This window comes from Castor canadensis, chromosome 8 (genome assembly GCF_047511655.1).
Source record: "Castor canadensis chromosome 8, mCasCan1.hap1v2, whole genome shotgun sequence".
Lineage (NCBI taxonomy): Eukaryota > Metazoa > Chordata > Mammalia > Rodentia > Castoridae > Castor > Castor canadensis.
The window spans coordinates 136,414,923-136,436,543 of NC_133393.1; the positions used below are offsets into that span (position 1 = coordinate 136,414,923).

The window sequence follows — 21,621 nt, forward strand, 5'->3', positions numbered from 1 at the left end:
GGACATTACACAAAAGCATGGTTCAGAGAACAGGAATCATGGGACCTTCTTAGAATTCTGCCTACCACAGATACTAAGAGTGGTAGCAGATTTGAGGTCACGAGAGGTAAGCTAGAGAATCAGAGAGCAGCTGTTCTATTGAGAGGCAGGAAGTTACTCAGAATAACTGGAAGAAGTTGTATATAGGCCCACTGTAGGAAGAGATATAAAAGTGAAACTTGCATTTAAAGGGTCAGGTCAGGGTAACACACAAGGCTTCAGACTAACACAGACAGGTATGAAGAACAAAAGGAGAAAATGTTCTCCCAAAAGAAGACTGTAGCAACAGAAGATGTGAACAAAGAAAAATGGTTAGCAGTTTGGAAACTGTTTTCAACTGGGGAGTAAAGAGGAGATTCTCCATAGCACAGACTGGAAATACCAATACACTTTCTCCTTCTCCCCCCACCCCTCCTTAAACAAAACAAAACAAAAACCATTGCTATCTCAGTTTTACTTTTAGCTATAATCACACATATATCACACAAATATAACTGATAAGCAGGGGGATTTTCAAGTAATATAAACAATCTGGTAGAGCAAAAACAAGAAGAAAAACTATTCAGCAAACTAACGTAGGCAGAGTAATTAGCGAAAAGATATAGCAGCAGTGAATTTAAGTCTCAAAGAAAATTCTAGCTAATGAAGCAGTTATATTTTCACACACATTAACATAGGGTAAAAGCAAGAGAAAATTGAGTTAATTAAAGATTAAAGTAAAAAATAGATTTCCAACACAAAACCTCTCTGGAACTGTTGCCCCCTGGCCTCGGCTATAATTTTGGATGGGTTAACACTTGTGGAATGCTGACTATCACCAGCAGTGACACACATCAGCTTTTGCTGTCCAGACATATCAAACAGGAGCATGGAGTAAACAGAAATCCAAGCCCTGCTTGTGAGCAGGTTGACCTGCTTGTTCCGAGCAATTTTGTGGATTTGAGATTCTGGTGCCTGGCTAGACACACAGCATCTATGTACTCTGCATTTGTACTCAAGTCTTAGTATCCAGGCTGTATTGCTCCTGCATCTATAGTAATAACAGCAACAAAAATAATGGCCATATTTAGTAGGAATTTATGAAGTTGCTTTAATTAAGCATATGCTGTGTTCATGTGTTTTTTTCATTTAGTGGTACTAGCTTAGTGTAAAAGGGTTTCAGTGCAGAAACTGACATATTTCCATCTTTGTGTTCTGTTGGCATCTTAGATTAATGCTAGACTTAATGCAGTCAATTAGGAAAGGGTGAGTTAGCAAGCCAATGACTTAAAAGTCAGATTCCTATCCTAAAACAATCAGATTTGGTTCTGAAGAATTATTGCACAGATATGTAAGATGCCCACTCTAGAAGAAGGACATAATTAGCTTCCAAGGAATTTCAAAAAGGAAAAGTCTGACTGAGATAAGCAAGATAGGGGAAATAGTTTAACATGTGTGTCCTCAATTTTTCTTTTTGGGCGGAAGCCTTGAAATAATGTAGTATAATAAATAAGTATTGGCAGAACATAAGGAATGAATGCCCTGGGCTCAAAATCTCACATTAAATCCTAATAAACTTGATGGTTCTGCATGGTAGGGAATATTAAGATCTTGAGGTTAAATTTTCTGAACTCTTTTATCTTCCTTAATTATGAATGAAATGGAGAGGTTCCCAGGTTTCCCTGACATTCAGAAGGGGGCCTCAGAAGACAGCTGGGCTGAAAGCCAGGTGGGCTGGCATGGTGTCAGCTTGGCAAGGGGAGAGGTGACTGCAGCAGAAGAGAGTGGATGGATGGCAGGCCTGGCAGAGACTCAGAGGTACCCCTTTATCACTGAGAGGTGAGCCAGCCAAACTGACTAGAATGGTTTTGGCATAAATGTTACCATAAATGTATGACCTGAAGCCACAGGCATACTGGAGGACACCCATACTCTGTCCCTTTTGTTATGTTGCCCTCAGGCCCCATGCACCAACCATTCATGAGCTCAAACAAAGCACAAATTCAAACTGTCATCACTCTCCCCAAATGTCCGATCTTTGCTCTCTTCCATCGCTCTCCAAGGATACCTTGCTTCTAGTTCACAGTGAAAACAAGGAGCTATCTGACACTAAAATGCAAATTGGATCATCTCTCTCCACTTAACAACACCTGTCAATGCCTTCTCCTTGCTGTTGAGATAAAGATGGAAACCCTGAAGGCAGCTTACAAGGCCCCCAGTGATCAGCTTTTACTCTTTGTGCCCCTCAACCCCTGCCGTGGCCTCCATGCTTGCCAATTCTCTCTTTTCTCTCTGACCTGCAGTTTCATGCTAATTTCTACCACAAAGGATTTTTTAAAAAAACATGTGATTCCTTCTTTGAAGAATAACCTTTCCTTCTCAGACTCTAATGTACTTAATAGATCACTGCTTGTCTTTCAGAGCCCTAGTCTTTTATGGGTGAGATCAGTCACCCTGGGTGTAGATACTGTATTAGCTGGAGTTTCTCATGAGGCATACACTGAGTAATCATATTTATTTCCTATTGTTCAGATAAACCAATGGTTTTATATCAGCTAATTTTACTTGAAATAACAAGTTTCCACATAATCCTATGCACTAATTTGTATCTCATATATTTTCACACTTTTAAGTACTGAAAAACAATTATCTTTTCTTTGTTAGGTATCCAGTAATCTGTATCTTGCTGTCTGTATTGTGTAATATGTCACAAAGGCACTGGGAAAAGTTATGTGAGGGAAAAAAGTATGAGCAGCATTTCAAGACTCATTAAGAACCGATAAGAATATATTTTACTATAAAGATACTTTCTTTTTGTGTACCTAAAATCACGATCTATTTAAAGTTGTGAATTTAACAATTGATAATTCAGCTAATTCATTTAATGTATATTTTAAGGAACTAAGTCCCAAAGATACAATTACACTTCATTCTCACTAGCTCTTAACTTTCTTCCTATTGCTTACCCTGAATCTTAGCTTGCAGTTTGAGGATTGTCTCAGTAACCTGTCTTTGGCTTTCATGTCAGCTGGAAGCCAAAGCCTCCCTCAGTAGCCTGTGTCCAGTGGCTGTGGTAATACTGATGTCTAGGCTTCAGGAGATCTATTTCATGTGAACTAATTAATAGCTAGGCCTTCATTTGCCTATCTGGTAACCCCTGATCAGCGTGAGAGGTACATGCCACCCTCTCCACTCTAATTTTAGTTCTCTGTGCAGAAAAGCATCCTAGGCTGCTGAGCACTTAATGGCTTTTGTTTTTGTTATTTCTTCCATTTGGAAAGAAGCACTTCTCCACTTTACATTTTTTAAAAAATATTTTCCCCTCCCATCAGTTTTCACCAGCAGGAGGTGGATGGTTTGAAACTAACAAAACCGGAAATAATTAGTTACTCAGCATGGTTGATTTGCTTGTCAAGTGCTCTTGAGAAGGTGATAACTCATGAAGTTCTTCACATAGAAAGTGCTTTCTGGATGCAGCTTCCCTCAGGAATTCATAACACACCTATCTGTGACATTTTCCCAGAAGAACGCGGAGGGCATTGGCCTCTCATTATAGGCTAAGACACTGTTTCTTAATCTTTCAAAACTTATATCCTTTACTTTCAATGGACGTGAAATTGTCACATGACTTCCTTCTATCCTGCCCCACCCCACTGGAAAATCATTGTCTCAACTTACTCAACATAACTCCTTTGATGTCCAATAGTGTTTCAAATTAAAATGTCACAAACTGAACTTCCCATCTCAATGGATACCAACTCCATTCTTCCAGTGATTCAAAAGGGCCAAAGTTCCTAGATTCACTATTTGGTTCCTTTTGTTTTAAATTCTACCTCTAACTCTATTTAAAAACAAGCAAGCCCCACTACTGACGAATGGATTAAGAAAATGTGGTATCTATACACAATGGAATTTTATGCAGCCAGGAAGAAGAACGAAATGTTATCATTCGCTGGTAAATGGATGGAATTGGAGAACATCATTCTGAGTGAGGTTAGCCTGGCCCAAAAGACCAAAAATCGTATGTTCTCTCTTATATGCGGACTTTAGATCAAGGGCAAAAACAACAAGGGGATTGGACTTTGATCTCATGATAAAAGCCAGAGCACACAAGAGAGGTATGAGGATAGGTAAGACACCTAAAAAACTAGATAGCATTTGTTGCCCTCAACACAGAGAAACTAAAGCAGATACTTTAAAGCAACTGAGGCCAATAGGAAAAGGGGAACAGGTACTAGAGAAAAGGTTAGATCAAGAAGAATTAACCTAGAAGGTAACACCCACGCACAGGAAATCAATGCGAGTCAACTCCCTGTATAGCTATCCTTATCTCAACTAGCAAAAACCCTTGTTCCTTCCTATTATTGCTTATACTCTCTCTACAACAAAATTAGAGATAAGGACAAAATAGTTTTTGCTGGGTATTGAGGGGGTGGGGGGGAGAGGGAGGGGGTGGGAGGGTAAGGGAAGGGGTGGGGAGGGGGGCAGAAATGACCCAAGCATTGTATGCACACATGAATAAAAATAAATAAATAAATAAATAAAAAGAAAATCACACAAAAAAAAAATCAATAAAAACAAGCAAAATGAAGCAAATAACCTGTTACCTGAGAGCAGGTGGAGAGCACATTAACAATCAAATCATCAAGGGATACCAAAGAGTCTGAAATAACTTGGCAGACTAAGCTATCAGGTCATTCCAGCATCTCATATGCGAAGAGGATGCATGGTGGTCAGGTGCAGAGAGAGAGCACCTTGGAGGAGCAAACTCAATTGGAATCCCTCTCTCAGGGGACTCCAGAAACCAGAGAACAGCACCAGGGCTCTTGGCACCTCAAGGAAGAATGGTACAAATAGTAAAAGTGAACCAGGTAAAGTTGATCTATATAATAATTTGCTAAACAAATGGAAAGCTTAAGGTAAGTATTATGAATAGAGACCAATGTAGAAGTAAATTTAGTTCTTTTATATCAAGTGTTTTCTCCAGAAATTGTTGTACTGACCAAATTATAGTATTTTGTGTGGGGCAGGCTGACTCAGCTGCTCAGCCCTGTGGTCTTAAGGTCTTGAGATTATGGATAATTACATTGATTGCTGGTCTCGTGTGCATCCCACTCATAGAATCCGCCTTGCTAGTCCAGTCTTCTTTAGTCTTGACTCCAGCAATTCTTTGGCCCTACTGGAATCTTTAACCCAACAGTTCTAATGACTTTTCACTGTCATTTGTCCCTTTGTTGTTCTCTTTCTCTTCCTTCTCCACCTAAATTCTGTACTCAAATTTATGCTCATTCTTTTGCATTCACATTTCCTTGCTCTTCAGTCACTTCTATATACTGATTTTTAGCAAAGCCACAACCATGAAAGATTCAACTCTCCAAATTTTCTACATCTATTTCCTCAAGTTGACCTAAGCAGCAGAAAACACAGAACCGCATTGGCTAAACGTACTTTAAATTCACGAGCAGGAACATCATATGGGCCTTTAATGTACCATGTGGTCACACCGTACCTCCTTTATCCATTCACTCTTTCTCCTAAACAACTGTTTCACACTCTCCTCGTTCCTCAAACTCTAGCCTCCTCTATCTCTGTTCTCAAATGGAACCAGTGCTTTCTATTTTATAGAGAAAATGAAACTATATTTCCACAGATTCCCACAACATGGATACCCTGCCAGCATTTGTACCCACACCCAAAACATCCTGCATTTTGGCAACATGTCCCTGTCTAAAACTAACCTTTCTACTTAGTTCATAGAACACATTCCTGTTTCTCCTTCTTCACAAAACTTACAAATTCTCTTTCGGAGACAATCCTTAAAAGGGCAGTCTATGCTTGCCATCTGTAAGTCTTTGCCTCCCTTCCTCCCTGAAACCCACTATGTTGGGTTTTTGTCCCATAAATTCTAATGAAGTTACTCCTGTCAAGGTCAGCAGTTACCTTCACACTGATCAATCCATGAGTCAACTCTAGTCCTCATGCCGCTCCATGTAGCAGCTGCATTGACCCAGTTCATCACTTCTTCTTAATAACTTTCTTCACCCTACTCCAGAACATAAGGCTCACCAGATTTCCTCCTACTGCAAAGGTGGCTCCTTCTCAGTCTCCTTTGCTGGTGTTGCCTTTTATCCCCTTTTTCACCTAGCTCAGTTTTTGGTCCTTTTTATGTATGTTCACTTCACGTCCTCTATATAATTATAACACTCACATCTTTATTTTCAGAATGGATATTCTACTACCGTCTCAGCTCATATTTTCAGACATCTAACAGGCATCTGGAATTTAAAGTTAACACCTGGTATTTTTCCCTATTCACTGAATGTGCTCTTCCCACAACTTCTTATAATCAGATGTTAGGAAATCCATTCTTGAAGTTGTGCAGGACAGAAGTCTTAGAGGCATAGTTAATTCTTCTCTTTATTTACATACCACATCTAGTCCTCCATGAAATCCTGTTACATCTACCTTAAATATATGTCCAACATCCTTCTATTTCTCTCTTCCTGCACTGCCTCACTTTTGATCTTGGCTGCCGACCTGTCTCATCTTACTACAATGCTGTAATTGCCTCTTAATTGGCCTTCCTGCTTCTACCCTTGTTCCCCTCCCCGGTCTATTCTCAGCACAATAGCCAGGAATCATTAGAACATAGAAGTTAGATCTGTGACTCCTCTTCTGAAAGAGTTGAATTGACCCCCTTCCATTTAACTCTGAGAAAAAGCCAAAGACTTTAAAAAATGGTCTATTAGGCCTTACATGGTCTATCCTCTTGCCCCCATCAAGGAATAGTATTCACATTTGAGTCACCTGCTTTAAGCTAGAAATTTTAGAGACTCTTTGAACTCTTATCCCTCACCTAGTCAGTTACCTCAACCTATTAATTATTCTTTCTTTGTATCTCAGCTCCCTTTACATCTTTCCATTGCTGATGACACTGTTTCTCCCCACTGTTTGTCTCCTCTCAAATCTGCTTGCTATATCTTCAAGCTATTTTTTCTAGTTAAATGCAAAGCCATTTACATCATTCCCCAGGTCTGTCTAATGCCAAAGTTGTTCCTCTTTAACAACCTTTTCTTTTTCAGCTTGGCAGCACTGGAGGTTGAACTCAGGGCCTTGCACTTGCTAAGCAGGTACCACTTGAGCCACTCCGCCAGCCCTATTTGCACTGATTATTTTTGAGATGGGGGGTCTTGCTTTATGCCTGGAGACCCTGATCCTCCTACTTGAGCTTCCCTGTGTAGATGACAGGTGCACACCACGGCACCCAGCCATTGAATGAGATGGGTTTTCCCCGAGTTTTTTTGCCCAGACTGGCCTAGAACGGCAATCCACCCTGTCTCTGCCTCCCTAGCTAGAATTACAGACTTGATCCACCAGGCCCAGCCTTTAACAAGCTTTTTTAATGATTCCTAAATTGAAGTTTTAATCACAATTCCAGATACTTTTTAAAGACCCTCTGTTATAATAAATCCATTGGCTCACTTAGTGTTTTGAAAAATGCAATTAACTTTGAGGTGTATTAGTCTCTGCTCTTTTAAATGCCATGTTTGTCAGGATTAATTTTTTTGTGCAAGCAACCATTTATAAAAGAACAGTAGCTGTCTCCATTAATTTAGATTATACTTCTAAGTCAAGAAAAGGTTAGCCACCTAAATAAGAAGTACAAACTAAAGAAGGCTCTTGTATCTTAAAAACAACTGTAGTAATAATATCAAATGGCAATAATGAAATAATAATATGAAAGAAGAAAAATATTAAGTAATGATCATATAAAGAATATAGTTTTCATAGGTTAAAAAATGCATTCACATAAGTTAGCCCATTTATTACTACACCTAAAGAGTAGATATTATTTCCCCTTTTCAGAGGAGCAAACTGAATATCAGAAAAGTTAAGTGATTTGATGAAAAATATTGAGCAAATTTGTGATGGAAATGACTCAAACTAATTTTCTTTCAATGCATACCACATGGCTATGTCTTTAAATGAAGGTCCTTACATATAATATATAACAAATCCGTAAAACAATGAAATGCTACTGTTTCAAGTAAATGAATGTCTACCTTAAAAGGCTTTTTTTTTGTTCCTTTTCATTAGCATATGTTCATTGTTTAGGGGGATTCATTGAGCCAGTTCCCAATAGCTTTACAGTGTATATTGGTTAGATCACCCTTATCATCTACTCCACTCTCCGACAACTCTCTCCCTGCCCCACTTAAAGCAATTGCAAGAGGTTTCATAATTCTATTTCATGAATGTATGCGAAGCCCATCAACCATATTCCCTCACTTTCATCACCTCCATTCACTCTCTCCACTTCCACAAGTAGCTAGCCCCCCTCATTGTACCTATTTTACACTTATATTTTTCAATTTTACTTCCAAACTAAATGTTCAAAGGAAATCAGCACTGTCTTTCCACGTTACTACTAAAAGTTTTGACGAAATGTGGAAGTGACATATTGCATTAGGAAACCATAGCAACATGCTAGTGGAAACCATTTCAACTGTTGAAAGTTTAGATTTTGGCTCTGTTTAAAGGTCAGACCTGAAAATGTCCTGATGATGACAATTACTTCACACATTTTGGATGGTGCCACTGGAGTCCTGGCAGCAGTGTGTGTTGTTATTGTCTGCCTCTGGTAGTCAGTGTTAGAGTGAAGACAAGGGAATGGGTTTTGAAATTAGAACTATAACTTCTCTTGCTTTTGATTTAAAAAAAGAAAAAGAAATGATATTTCTATCTACCTCAGAGGATTGTTAGAAAAATTTAAAAACTTAATCAAAAACATTAGTGCTTTAACTAAAATAAAGCTAAGAAATATTTTCCTAAAGGCAAGTATTGAAATACTTGCCATCCCTCCCATTTGGGGAGTTTAAATCTGGAACCAGGCATTCAAATGAATGTTGATTGAATAATAATTATACAATTAGAACCCTTTCAGGGGTACATACACCATTTTTCTTTACAAATCACATCCAATCTCTCCTGTCCTATAAAATTGCATCTGGTACATGGAAGACAAGTATAAATGCTCACTGAATGAAGTTGTAGACAACAAATAATTATATTAATATTTTCATTACTGCCAGTACTATTAACAGTGATTAATATTTATTGAGTGCTAACTATGTATCAGATACGATGCTAATCACTTTACATGCATAATCACACTAAAGGGTAAGTCATTCTAATTAGTTTGTTGTTAATCTGAGTTTACAGAGAAGAAAACTAGCACTAAAAGGTCAAGTTTCATAGCTGAGAGTTTCAATCTCAGCATTAGTAATCAAATTTAGGCAGTCTGACTTCAATGCCTAAAATATGCCATAAACCCATCTATTCTGTCTTGCATTTTAGACAAAGAAATAAGAGAGAAGACAATAATGAAGCAAACAAGTGATCAATATCATTTTATGTAATAAATAGGCTATGGAAAATAGAAAACAGTAAGATTTGATGGGAGTGACTAGAGCAAGCCAGGCGGAGTGATGCACACCTGTAATCACATCACTTGGAAGGCTGAGGAAGGAGGATCACAAATTTGAGGACAACCTGGGCTACATAGCAAGAAAAAGGGGGCATTAAAACAATTCAGAAAAAAATAGTTAAGTTTGAATCACAGCTCAGTCTTTATGGGCTGTTATTTAGCTATTTATCCTGTGTGTCACATTATCTTCAGATAATAACTAATTCATATGACACTCAAGAAGCTCAAATGAGTGAACTTAATATACTAAAACACTGCCTGCACTGTTAAGTATTTGCTTACTGTTATTGTTGTTTTGCCTCTTTCTTTCTTTCTTCTGTCTCTTTTTTTCTTTCTTTACTTCTTCTTTCTCAAACAGAGTCTTGCTATGTAACCCAGGCTGGCATGGAACTTGCTGTCCTCCCAACTGCTGGGATTACACATATGTACCACCACACTAAGCTATTTCTTATTATAATCATTATCGGGGCTGCTATTTGAGATGAGGTGATCTGGAAAGGCCTCTATAATGAAGTGCATACAACCCAAACTTAAATGGCCCTTAGCCTCGTGAAAATGTAAAGATTGAGATTGCCAGAAGAAGTGCAAAAGTCCCAGAGCTAATGGTCCAACAAACAAGGCCAGTATAGCCCTTTGCTAATGGTAAAGTTAAAGAGCTAGTTGGGAACAAAATTAAACTGGCTTCACTGGACATGGTAAGGAGTTGGATTTTATTTTCAGTGTATTTTAAACATGACAAAGATGTGCTTTGATTACATTTAATAATTACCACTCTGACTGCCATGAAGGTTTGGATCATGGCTTCCATGGAATCTCAATGTTACCATTAATCATTATTTTAAAAATCTTAGGCTTTTCTCCCTCGGGGGAAATTACTCTTAGGAAGTATTTTTTTTTAATATTTGTATCAGTGCTTTTAAAAGTAGGGTCAGATCAAAAGAGTTAAATACATGCATGTGAATATGTACATACATGAATACATATTTTGAATAGAGATTGCATAAGAAACCGACACTGATCATACTTTATAATCTAAGGTTCATATCAATCATAGGTACTAGGTTTAAAAAATCATAGCTATTTGAAGGAAAGTAATTGAATAGTTCTATTGTTGTAAATTAGGCAGAAGAGGACAAGACTCTTTGGGTCCCACTTCTCATATTTCTGTCTCTTGGCCTTACCAGTTAGTTATTATCACCTTCTTTCCCCAAAGAAAGGAAATATTACAGATTGACTGACTGGAATCAGGAAAGTTTTACTGGTGGGTTTGATACTTTCCTTGGTCTTCCCTTACCCCCATACTCCTCCTCTCCAAGTTCACCTTGGGTTAAGCAGGTTGAAAGCCCACTTTGGTCACATTGTCCCATTCATTCTTACCAGATATCCTGAATATCTGGCCTTAAAGCAGCTATCAACAAAGTCATATGCTAATTACCTGACAAAATTGTGTGGAGAGGGTTAATGACAGTGGAAAAAGGGCATTTCTAGATCCTCAGCTACTTAACACCATAGTAACATTAAATCATCACCCTTAATATTTCACACCTGAAAGACCATTAATGCATTCAAAAATATACCCACACTCTGACAAAACTCTCAAAGTCTTACATTGCCACACATGTATGTGAACCAGAAATATCATTTGTATGGAGACTCCTCTTAATAACTCATAAAGGCTTCAGTCTTACAAACTTAAAAGTATTCATATAAAGTGAACTGTTTTACCTGTATGGTCAGCTTCCTTGTTCTTGACTTCTGTGGTTTCTGCAGAAGAGGTGGGCGGACTAACAGGAGGACTAGAAGTATAGCTTGTACAGCCTGTAGATGTGTTGATTTCAAAATATTCTTGGTTGTGATTCATTCGATGAAAATCCAGAGAAGACACAATGGATGTTCGTTGTTTTGGCTAAAATAAACAAGCATGATGAAAGTATTAATGTAATCATAATCATCTTTACCCCAATTTCCCCATCAGTTTAAGTAATGATTTTCTTTCAGTTAAATTGCCTGTGTTCTGTACGTAAAGCCCAATTGTGCTTTACAAAGTGGTTTTAAACAATCACATGATGACTTAAATAATGAAAATATTGTTTAATGTGAAAATATTATAGTATAGTTGATATAATAATTGAGGCTTTCTATTTGATTTCCACAGAAAATGGTAGAAATATACGGCTCAGCATTTCTCTTAAGGATCTATATCAAAAGTTGCAACTTTAAGTCACCTTTCATTCAACTAACATTTATTAAACATCTGGTTCTTGCTAGACCCTGGGGGTTATAGAATCTAATAATAAAAGGTCCCTTTCAACACTGAAGTATAATTAGAGCTGTTTCATTTTTTGTTCTTTATATAGTCCAAGGAATTGGTGACATTATATATTATCCCCAAGTACCATGTGCTAGAATTTAATCATCAGAATTAAGAAAAGTTATATGGAAAATATTCTAGGATCTAAAAATCTATTTGGTATTTGTAGTGAACTTTGATTTTCTTTTTAAAGGATTTTAATTAATCCCCACATAACAAGAAAAGTCAATTTAAACATAAAAGTTAAAATCATGGGGTAATGGCAGATATAATCTATAACCTTGTCAATAATGGATTATTCCCCATAGCAGTTTTCAGTTTTTTCCCCATAGTTTTAATCATATTCACTGTTTTCCTTCACTTAAGCTTCCACTATTGTCCTTTGGAAAAAAATTATGCTCATTTTGGCTCTCAGATATGTGTACATGTCCCAAGAATCAACCTAAGTTCCACTTTTTATTCTAATGTTTATATTACTGAAATATTAATGATTTCTAATAATAATCACAAGAGATTAAAGGTAAACTTTGTATAATAAAGTGAAGCTTATATACTTCAGTTTTTGCCTTTACTTTCTCCAAATTAAAATATACTTTTGGTTTGCTAATGTTTTCATTGCTCTCAAATATTTAGTAACTTAATCACTGTACTCCACAGACTATTTTCCTATGAGACACTCACATACTCTGTCTCTTCTAGCTCATCACACTTTTTCTCAAGTAGGTATCAGTTAGTCTATAAGGTAAAATAATCATATGGAAAATACCTGCATTTTACAGAACTCTTAAAATATGTGGTGACAAATTATCACAATATGCTTTAATCTTTCATCGCTGCAATATTTTCATGAAAGAGGCTGAGAAGCACAAATATTGTTATAGAAAAGAGCACAAGTCATTTATTATTATGACACATCAACTCAGTAACAGAATTCAAATTAGTACCCACACAAGATGCAGTTGCTTTTGAAGTATGAAAAATTGAGGTTTAATGTTGGGTTTGGTTTTTCATCAAATATCTGTCCTTGGGGCTACAGAATCTCAATTTCACTTTCACTGTCCTTTCCACCCTACTCTATGGCAACAATTAAAGAGGCACAAGCTATGATCCTGGCTCTAAGTGAAACACAGGTGTGTTCATTTTCTAGGTTTTGTTTGACTGTTTCGTGTTATGTTTTTTGTTTTGCTTTATATATAGGCAATGGACCAATTTTCTATAATGTTCCCTCCCGTAAGTTTTTATAAAGGTCAAGCCAACTGGTGTATATGATCCCTTTCTAAATGTTTTTTCAGATATGTGTTTCTGAACCTTGACCATCCACAATTCTAATTACATTAAAAGCACACTTTGCTATACAATCATGAAGACAGAATTTTTTTGGTGCATTAATTCATTCAACAAATATTTGCTGAGTATACACTAAATTTCAGATGCAAGTGAATGGTAAGCACTGCAATAAGAATAAAAAAGTAAGACATTGTCACTGTTCTCCAGGTGATTATGGACTCAGGGGAAGAGAGAAGGAATCTATGATTATGCTTCAGTACAGTATATATAGCACAGAGACAGAAGCAATAATAAGTGAGAGAAAAAATTATAAGGGATCCAAAAGGTGGGTCTCTCCTTTACAGAAGGGATCAGAAAGGTTTTCCACAGGCAGGGATTCATAGTTGGGTTGAATCCTGATCTAGCAGAGGTGGAAGGAAGATGAAATAAGATGCAGAGAAGGAAAGGGCAAAACTGAAAAAAAAAAAAAAAAGCTACAATGCAACAAATGCAAAGGCAGTGGTAGGGAAGTTGCAGAGGCCAAATCATAAAGCGCCCATGTTAGGCATTTGGTCTTTAACCTGAATATTTTAAGGAATTACTGAGTAATTTCCAAGCAGGAGTGCTTCGTACTTTGGTTAATATTTTAATAAACTTGTTTTAGCATTTAAAGAATGAATTGGTCTGGGTTGGACCAGAGGAAAGGAGACTAGCTAGGAAGATGTTATGGAATTCCAGCATAAGGAATATTGAGGAAGAAGTCATTCCTCCCAAAGCTTGCTGAACAGCTAAGGTGATAAAAAATGAGAACTATTATATGCAGTTATGTTCTGAAGCATGGATCAGTACACTGTGGCCTATGATCTAAATTTGGCCTTCAGCTGGAAGAAGATCTACCAAGCCAATGGCCCCCATAAACAGGTGGGGGCCTACGTATCTCGGATAAAGTAGACTTCAAACTAACATTGATCAAACGAGATGAAGGACACTCTATACTAATAAAGGAGAAGTACACCAAAAGGAAATAACAATTATCAACCTATATGCACCCAACATCAATGCACCCAATTTCATCAAACATACTCTGAAGGACCTAAAAACTATTATAAACTCCAGCACAGTGATAGTGGGAGACCTTAATACCCCCCTATCACCAATAGATAGGTCATCCAATCAAAAAAATCAATCAATAAATTCTAGAACTAAATCATACCATAGACCAAATGGACCTAGCTAACATCTACAGAATATTTCACTCAACTGTTGCACAATATACATTCTTCTTTGCAGCTCATGGAACATTCTCCAAAATTGATCACATCTTAGGGCACAAAGCAAGCCGCAGCAAATATAAGAAAATAGAAATAATCCCATGCATTCAATCTGACCACAATGCATAAAAACTAGAAATCAACAATAAAAACAGCAGTAAAAAACCTGGAAACAATTGGAAGCTGAACAACACATAACTCAATGATCAATGGGTCATTGATGAAATAAAAGAGAAAATTAAAACGCTCCTGGAAGTTAATGAAAATGAAAACACAACCTACCAGAACCTATGGGACACAGTAAAGGCTGTCCTAAGAGGAAAGTTTATAGCCATGGGTGCATTATTAAAAGGTAAGAAAGATCTCAAATCAATGATCTAATACTATAGCTCAACCTCCTAGAAAAACAAGAACAAGCAAACCCCAAAACAAGCAGAAGGAGAGAAATAATTAAAATAAGGGCTGAAATCAATGCAATAGAAAGAAAAAAAATACAAAAAATTAAGGAAACAAAAAGCTAGTTCTTTGAAAACCTAAATAAGATTGACAGACCCTGGGCAAACCTAACTAAAATGAGGAAAGAAAAACCTCAAATCAGTAAAATCAGAAATGCAAAAGGGGAGATAACAACATACACCATGGAAATCCAGGAAATCATCAAAAACTACTTTGAGAACCTATACTCTAATAAATTTAAAAGTTTTGAAGAAATGGACAGATTTCTAGACACTTATGACCATCCAAAACTGAACCAAGAGGACATTAATCACCTGAATGGATCTATAACACAAAACAAAATTGAAGCAGCAATTAAGAGTCACCCAAAAAAGAAAAGTTCAGGACCTGATGGATTCACTGCAGAATTCTATCAGATGTTTAAAGAAGAACTAATAACAATCCTCCTTAAACTGTTCCACAAAATAGAAAGGGAAGGAACACTGCCTAACTTGTTTTATGAAGCCAACATTACTCTCATCCCAAAACCAGACAAAGACACCTCCAAAAAAGAGAACTATAGGCCAATTTCCTTAATGAATATCAATGCAAAAATCCTCAATAAAATAATGGCAAACTGAAAGCAATAGTACGAATCTTTCTGTATAGTCATCCTTAACTCAACTAGAAAAAACACTTTGTCTTTCTTATTACACATATGTCTTTTCTTCAACAAAATCAGTCATAAGGGCAGAACAGGACCTGCCTGAAACTGAGGAGGGGGGAGGTTAGAGTAGGGGAGCAGGGTGGAGAAATGACCCAAACAATGTATGCACATGTGAATAAATGAACAAAAAAGTAAACAAAAAAACAAATGTTTAAAAGAATGCAAATAATAACAATAATAATAATAATGGCAAACTGAATCCAACAACACATCAGAAAGATCATACACCATGACCAAGTCAGCTTCATCCCAGGAATGCAGGGGTGGTTCAACATACACAAATCTGTAAATGTAATACAGCACATCAATAGAAGCAAAGACAAAAACCACTTGATCATCTCAATAGATGCAGAAAAAGCCTTCAACAAGATCAAATATCGCTTCATGATAGAAGGTCTAAGAAAACTAGGAATAGAAAGAACGTACATTAACATTGTAAAGGCTATATATGACAAACCTACAGCCAACATCATAATTAACAGTGAAAAACTAAACCTATATCCCCTAAAATCAGGAACAAGACAAGGGTGCCCACTATCCCCACTCCTTTTCAACATAGTTCTGGAATTTCTAGCCAGAGCAATTAGGCAAGAAGAAGAAATAAAAGGAATACAAATAGGTAAAGAAACTGTCAAAATATCCCTATTTGCAGATGATATGATCCTATACCTTAAAGACCCAAAAAACTCTACCAAAAACTCACAGACACCATAAGCAGGTATAGCAAGATGGCATGATACAAAATCAACTTACAAAAATCATTAGCTTTCCTATACACCAACAATGAACAAACTGAGAAGGAATACATGGAAACAACTGCATTTACAATAGCCTCAAAAAAAAAATCAAATACCTAGCAGTAAACTTAACAAAAGATGTGAATGACATCTACAAGGAGAATTACAAACCACTGAAGAAAGAGATTGAGAAAGACTATAGAAGATGGAACAATCTCCCAGGCTCATGGATCGGTAGAATCAACATAGTAAAAATGGCTATACTACCAAAAGCAATCTACATGTTTAATGCGATTCCCATCAAAATCCCAATGACTTTCATCACAGGGACTGAAAAATCTACCCTAAAGTTCATTTGGAAACACAAGAGACCACAAATAGCCAAGGCAATATTCAGCAAAAAGAGCAATGTTGGAGGTATCACAATACCTGACTTCAAACTATATTACAAAGCAATAGCAATAAAAATAGCATGGTACTGGCACAAAAACAGACATGAAGACCAGTGGAACAGAATAGAGGACACAGATATGAATCCACACAACTATACCCACCTTATTTTTGACAAAGGAGCCAAAAATAAAGAAAAGACAGCCTCTTCAACAAATGTTGCTGGGAAAAGTGGTTATTCATCTGCAAGAAACTAAAACTAGATCTATGTCTATCCCCCTGTACTAGTATCAACTCAAAATGGACAAATATCAGACCCAAAACTCTGAAGTTACTACAGGAAGGAGCAGGAAACACTCTGGAACTAATAGGTATAGGCAAGGACTTCCTCAATAGAACCCCAGCAGCCCAGCAACTAAGAGAAAGAATGGACAAATGGTACTTCATAAAGTTAAAAAGCTTCTGCACAACAAAAGAAATGGTCCCTAAACTAAAGAGACCACCCACAGTGTGGGAGAAAATATTTGCTAGCTATACATCAGACAAAGGACAGTGTATAAGGGTTCCTTTTTCCCCCGCATCCTCGCCAACACCTGTTGTTAGTGGTGTTGCTAATGATGGCTATTCTAACAGGGTACCTCACCCCTTTTAGAATAGCCATCATCCCACTGCTGGTGGGAATGCAAAATAGTACAACCACTCTGAAAAAAATTTGGAGGCTACTTAAAAATCTAAACATAGATCTACCATATGATCCAGCAATCCCACTCCTAGGGATATACCCAAAGGAATGTGACACAGGTTACTCCAAAGGCACCTGACACCCATGTTTATTGCAGTGCTATTCATGATAGCCAAGTTATGGAAACAACCAAGATGCCCCACTACTGACGAATGGATCAAGAAAATGTGGTATTTATACACAATGGAATTTCACTTGGCCATGAAGAAAAATGAAATCTTATCATGTGCAAGTAAATGGATGAAACTGGAAAACATCATTCTGAGCAAGGTTAACCAGACTCAGAAGACCAAAAATTGTATGTTCTCCCTCATATGTGGTCTTTAGATCTAGGGCAAATAAAGCAATGTTGTAGGACTTGGGTCACATGACAAGGGGAGAACATATATGGGAGGTATGGGGTTAGATAGAAAACACAAAACATGAAAGCATTTGATGTCCCCATTCCAGAGGAACTAATATAGAAACCTTAAAGTGACAGAGATCAACACAAGAAGGGGATCAGGAGCCAGTGTGAAGATCAGTTAGAGTTGAGTCAACCTGGGTTGTAACACATAGGTACATGAAAGCAATGCTAGGAATCTCTCTGTATAGCTGTCCTTAACTAGCAAAAATGCTGTCTTTCTTATTATTGGTTATTTCATTTCTTATTGTATTTCTTATTATTGGTTATTTCAACAACCAGTTCTGCCTGGAAGGGAAAGGAGAGGGGTAGAGCAGGGGCAGGAGGGAGAAATTACCCAAACAATGTAAGCACATGTGAATAAATGAATAAAAAAAATTTGGCCTTCTTCCTGTTTCTGGGAATAAAAATTAGAACACAACTATACCCATTGCCCACTCATTTACTCATTGTCTAGGGCTACTGTCATACCACAATGACAGAGTCACATAATTGTGAACAGCTATATTGTCCACAACACCTAAAATACTTATTGTCTGCCCATTAGGGAAAATATTTGGCAACTTCTGTTCTAAGGAATCATTTTACACATCATTTTTGGTGCTTAATATAACCATAATGTGCAATCATAACCATACCTTCCCTTTTATTATCCATGCTTTCTTGCATTTGGGTTGGGCCATATGACTTATTGTGACTGATTGACTGTTGGTAAATGTAAGCTTTCTCTATCCCTCTCTTACTGCCCAGATAATGTAGCTGCAAGTTGAAGGAAGGTCATGCAACTCACATTGGACTTTATGAGAAGCTAAAGTAAACCTTCTTAATGTTAAGCCAGTAAGTGTCTAAATTTGTCTATTCTGTCTACTAGCATTACTTACCCTAACTAGTACAGAATGCAATGACTGAGAGAGGCCAAGTGATTTACTCAAGAAGTAAATCATAAAGAGTTAGCAGAAGGACTTAAATCAGAAGGAAGTTTCATGTGTTCAGATTTAGAGACAAGAGCATGGTACCTCAAAACACAAAGGGTAGAAGTGGAATTAAAAAGAGACATATCTGTAATAATAGCAGTGGGAGAAAACAATACAGCGATGTAGCAACATTAAAAATGGTATAGAAGAGGATGAGGTTCGAACATTTGATATGAATGCATTCTATTTTTCTTAGCTACACAAATGGAATTCTGCTAAGTCAGTAGGTATAAGAAAGTATTTTCACAAATCCCCTGAAGTTACAAATGGAATTTGCCAAGTTTCAATGTGTAAACTGTGTGTGTTCACTATGGCTCATCCTCTCTAAAACATCTCCCTCCCCTGTGGTCTAGCACTCACATTTCCTGTTTCCAAAAGACTTGAAACCACACATATTAACTTAACACAAGTCAGAAAACTGTAGCTCAGGGGCTAGTTCCAGGCTTCTGACATTTGTGTAAAGCCTATGGAGCTAAAACTGGTTTTCAGATTTTTAATAGTTGAAAACAATCAAAGGAAGAATTATATTATTGACACGGATCACATTAAGGGGAGGCTGCGCACAGGAGGGATAGGGCAAGGGAAGGAAACTAAACCTTGAATGTGACTGATGTGCTCACTGTACAGGAATAAATGTAGAAATGTTACGCTGGTTGGGGCCACCATGGGAAAGGGGACTAGGGAGAAGTGAAGAAGACTGGTTGTAATACATATATGTATGAAAACAACACAAGGGATCTCCCTGTGTATCTGTCTTTATCTCAAACTAGCAAAAATGCCATGTTTCTCTTTTTATCTTTTATATTTTTTTCTTCTGCAAAATCAGAGAATAGGAGGGCGGAACAGTTTGGGGGGTGGGGGGATTGGCACTAGTGGGAGGGGGAGGTGGTGAGAAAGGGGTAGGAGGATGAATATGATGCAAATAATGTCTACACATGTATGCAAATGCAAAAATGATATCTGTTGAGATATGTGAAAATTATAAGAAACTCAAAATTTTCTGTCCATAAGTTTTATTGGGACCTGGCCATGCCCATTTGTTTATTGCCTGTGGCTATTTTGCTGCTACAGCAGCAGAAGTGAGTAGGTGCTGCAGGACCCTCTATTACTGTCTTTCTGGTCCTTTACATAAAAAGTTTATGATTCCTACAATAGAGTGTCTTTGAAAAACTGAAATTGAACAGATGCTGCACTAATTGTAAGTGATTCAGGACCTGTTGTGTGGAGTTGTTGGAACCAGTGCAACAAGAAAAGGTGAACTCCTTGTTACAAACTGTTTTCAATGGTCACTCTTTAGATTTGTTTTAGATGATTTTTTATTTGCTACTTAATGTCTTGCTTCCTCTGGCATGGGGACAATCACAGCACAGGGACAGAATCTTACAGGCTCTGCCCTGCAACTCAGTAAGTGCTCCTGACCTCGGCCCTCTGCACACTCAGAGTCTCACTTCTGTTTGAAAAGTTGTTGCTAGGTGGGCAGAGGCACTACAGTTTGGGGAGCTGGTTGCCAAGAATCCTACCCAATAAGGTGGGGATATAGTGGGAAGTCAGTGCAACATTAGTAAGGTCATGGCCATTATGGAAAAATCATACAGATATGACCCATATATGAATACCATAAGAACATACAATTCCTAACTAGGATAAAATATAGTTAATGTGACATTTCCTTTCAAATTTTCTCTAAGTTTCAAATATTAAAGTCTCAAATACCCATTTTATGTTTCCTCCTCAGCTATTTTCAAATTATTTAAACTAATGGACATTTGAAAAATCCACTTACTTGAACTTAAGTGTATTCTAAATCATTTGAAATTGCTTAATTTAATTATAAAAGGACCTCTTCGACCACCTAATAAAATCCCTAATAGGACTAGAAGGACACACTGTTATCAGCACAAAGAAAAATTGGTGTAGCAGAAGTCAATGATATAAAATTAGCCAGGAAAACCTAAGGTTAAAAATGAGCTGTCAGGGAAGACCACTGAACATCAGAAGATTAGTGGTGAAATGTGTGGAGGTGACAGATTCTCTAGGCACTGCCCATCGCACATTCCATCAGTACAAAGCAATGTCCTATTAAGTCAGTGGTAGGAAAATTAGGTGCCTTCATAAACACTTTTTAAAAAGAGAGTGAGTAGGATGGTAAAAATGGATAGTCAGAACATTAGTATTTCCCTTTAGAACCTTAATTATCCTAGGATCTTTGGGGTATATGGTATATGGTTAAAAGATTTAATACTAAATATGTTTTCCCAAAATGATAGCACACTGTCTCATGGATTTGCAATGTGATTTTTATCATTTACTGAATTTGTGAATATGGATTGGGTTTACGTTTTTGATTCATTCATCATTCATCTACTTATGTATTTCTTTATTAATTACTGCTATGGCTTCTTCTACTTGTAGCGTCCTAGTAAGTGGATATTGGGTCTCTCTTTGAGCCTGTTTTTTTTTTTTTTTTATATTCTGGGAGTAGTCTACAGTTTAGTGTTCATAGTACTTCCATTAATATGTTCAAACAATACATACTGAACTTCAGCTATGTGCCAAACACTGTTCGAGGTTCTGAGAGTATACAAGGGAACCAAGGAGAAAACGCAAAAATCTTTTGGGCATTTTCTTATAATATTTGGTGTGATATCTTATTTTTATAAATACTTTACTTTTTCCTCCAAATATGCTGCTTTTAAAATTGCCTATTCTTAATTTTAATGAGTTTTAATAACCCCTTGAATCTTTCTAAAGAAATTGATAAGAATCTTTTTCTGGTGTTAATTCTGTTTTCTCAGGGGTTATTTACTTTGTTCATTGAACTTGGGTCTCTCTTTTTGGTTAAATTTACTCAGATATCTAG

General features: G+C 37.0%; 1 protein-coding gene across 14 annotated transcripts in view; it reads right to left on the reverse strand.

Annotated features, from left to right (window-relative positions):
- The window catches only part of Anks1b (ankyrin repeat and sterile alpha motif domain containing 1B), a 1,133,346-nt gene that overhangs the window by 574,684 nt on the left and 537,041 nt on the right, over nucleotides 1-21,621 (reverse strand). For all 14 annotated transcript variants that reach the window (XM_074084193.1, XM_074084191.1, XM_074084192.1 and 11 more), the window contains one exon: nucleotides 11,231-11,411. In XM_074084193.1, the coding sequence (XP_073940294.1) occupies nucleotides 11,231-11,411 (181 nt within the window). The remainder of the gene's footprint in view (nucleotides 1-11,230; nucleotides 11,412-21,621) is intronic.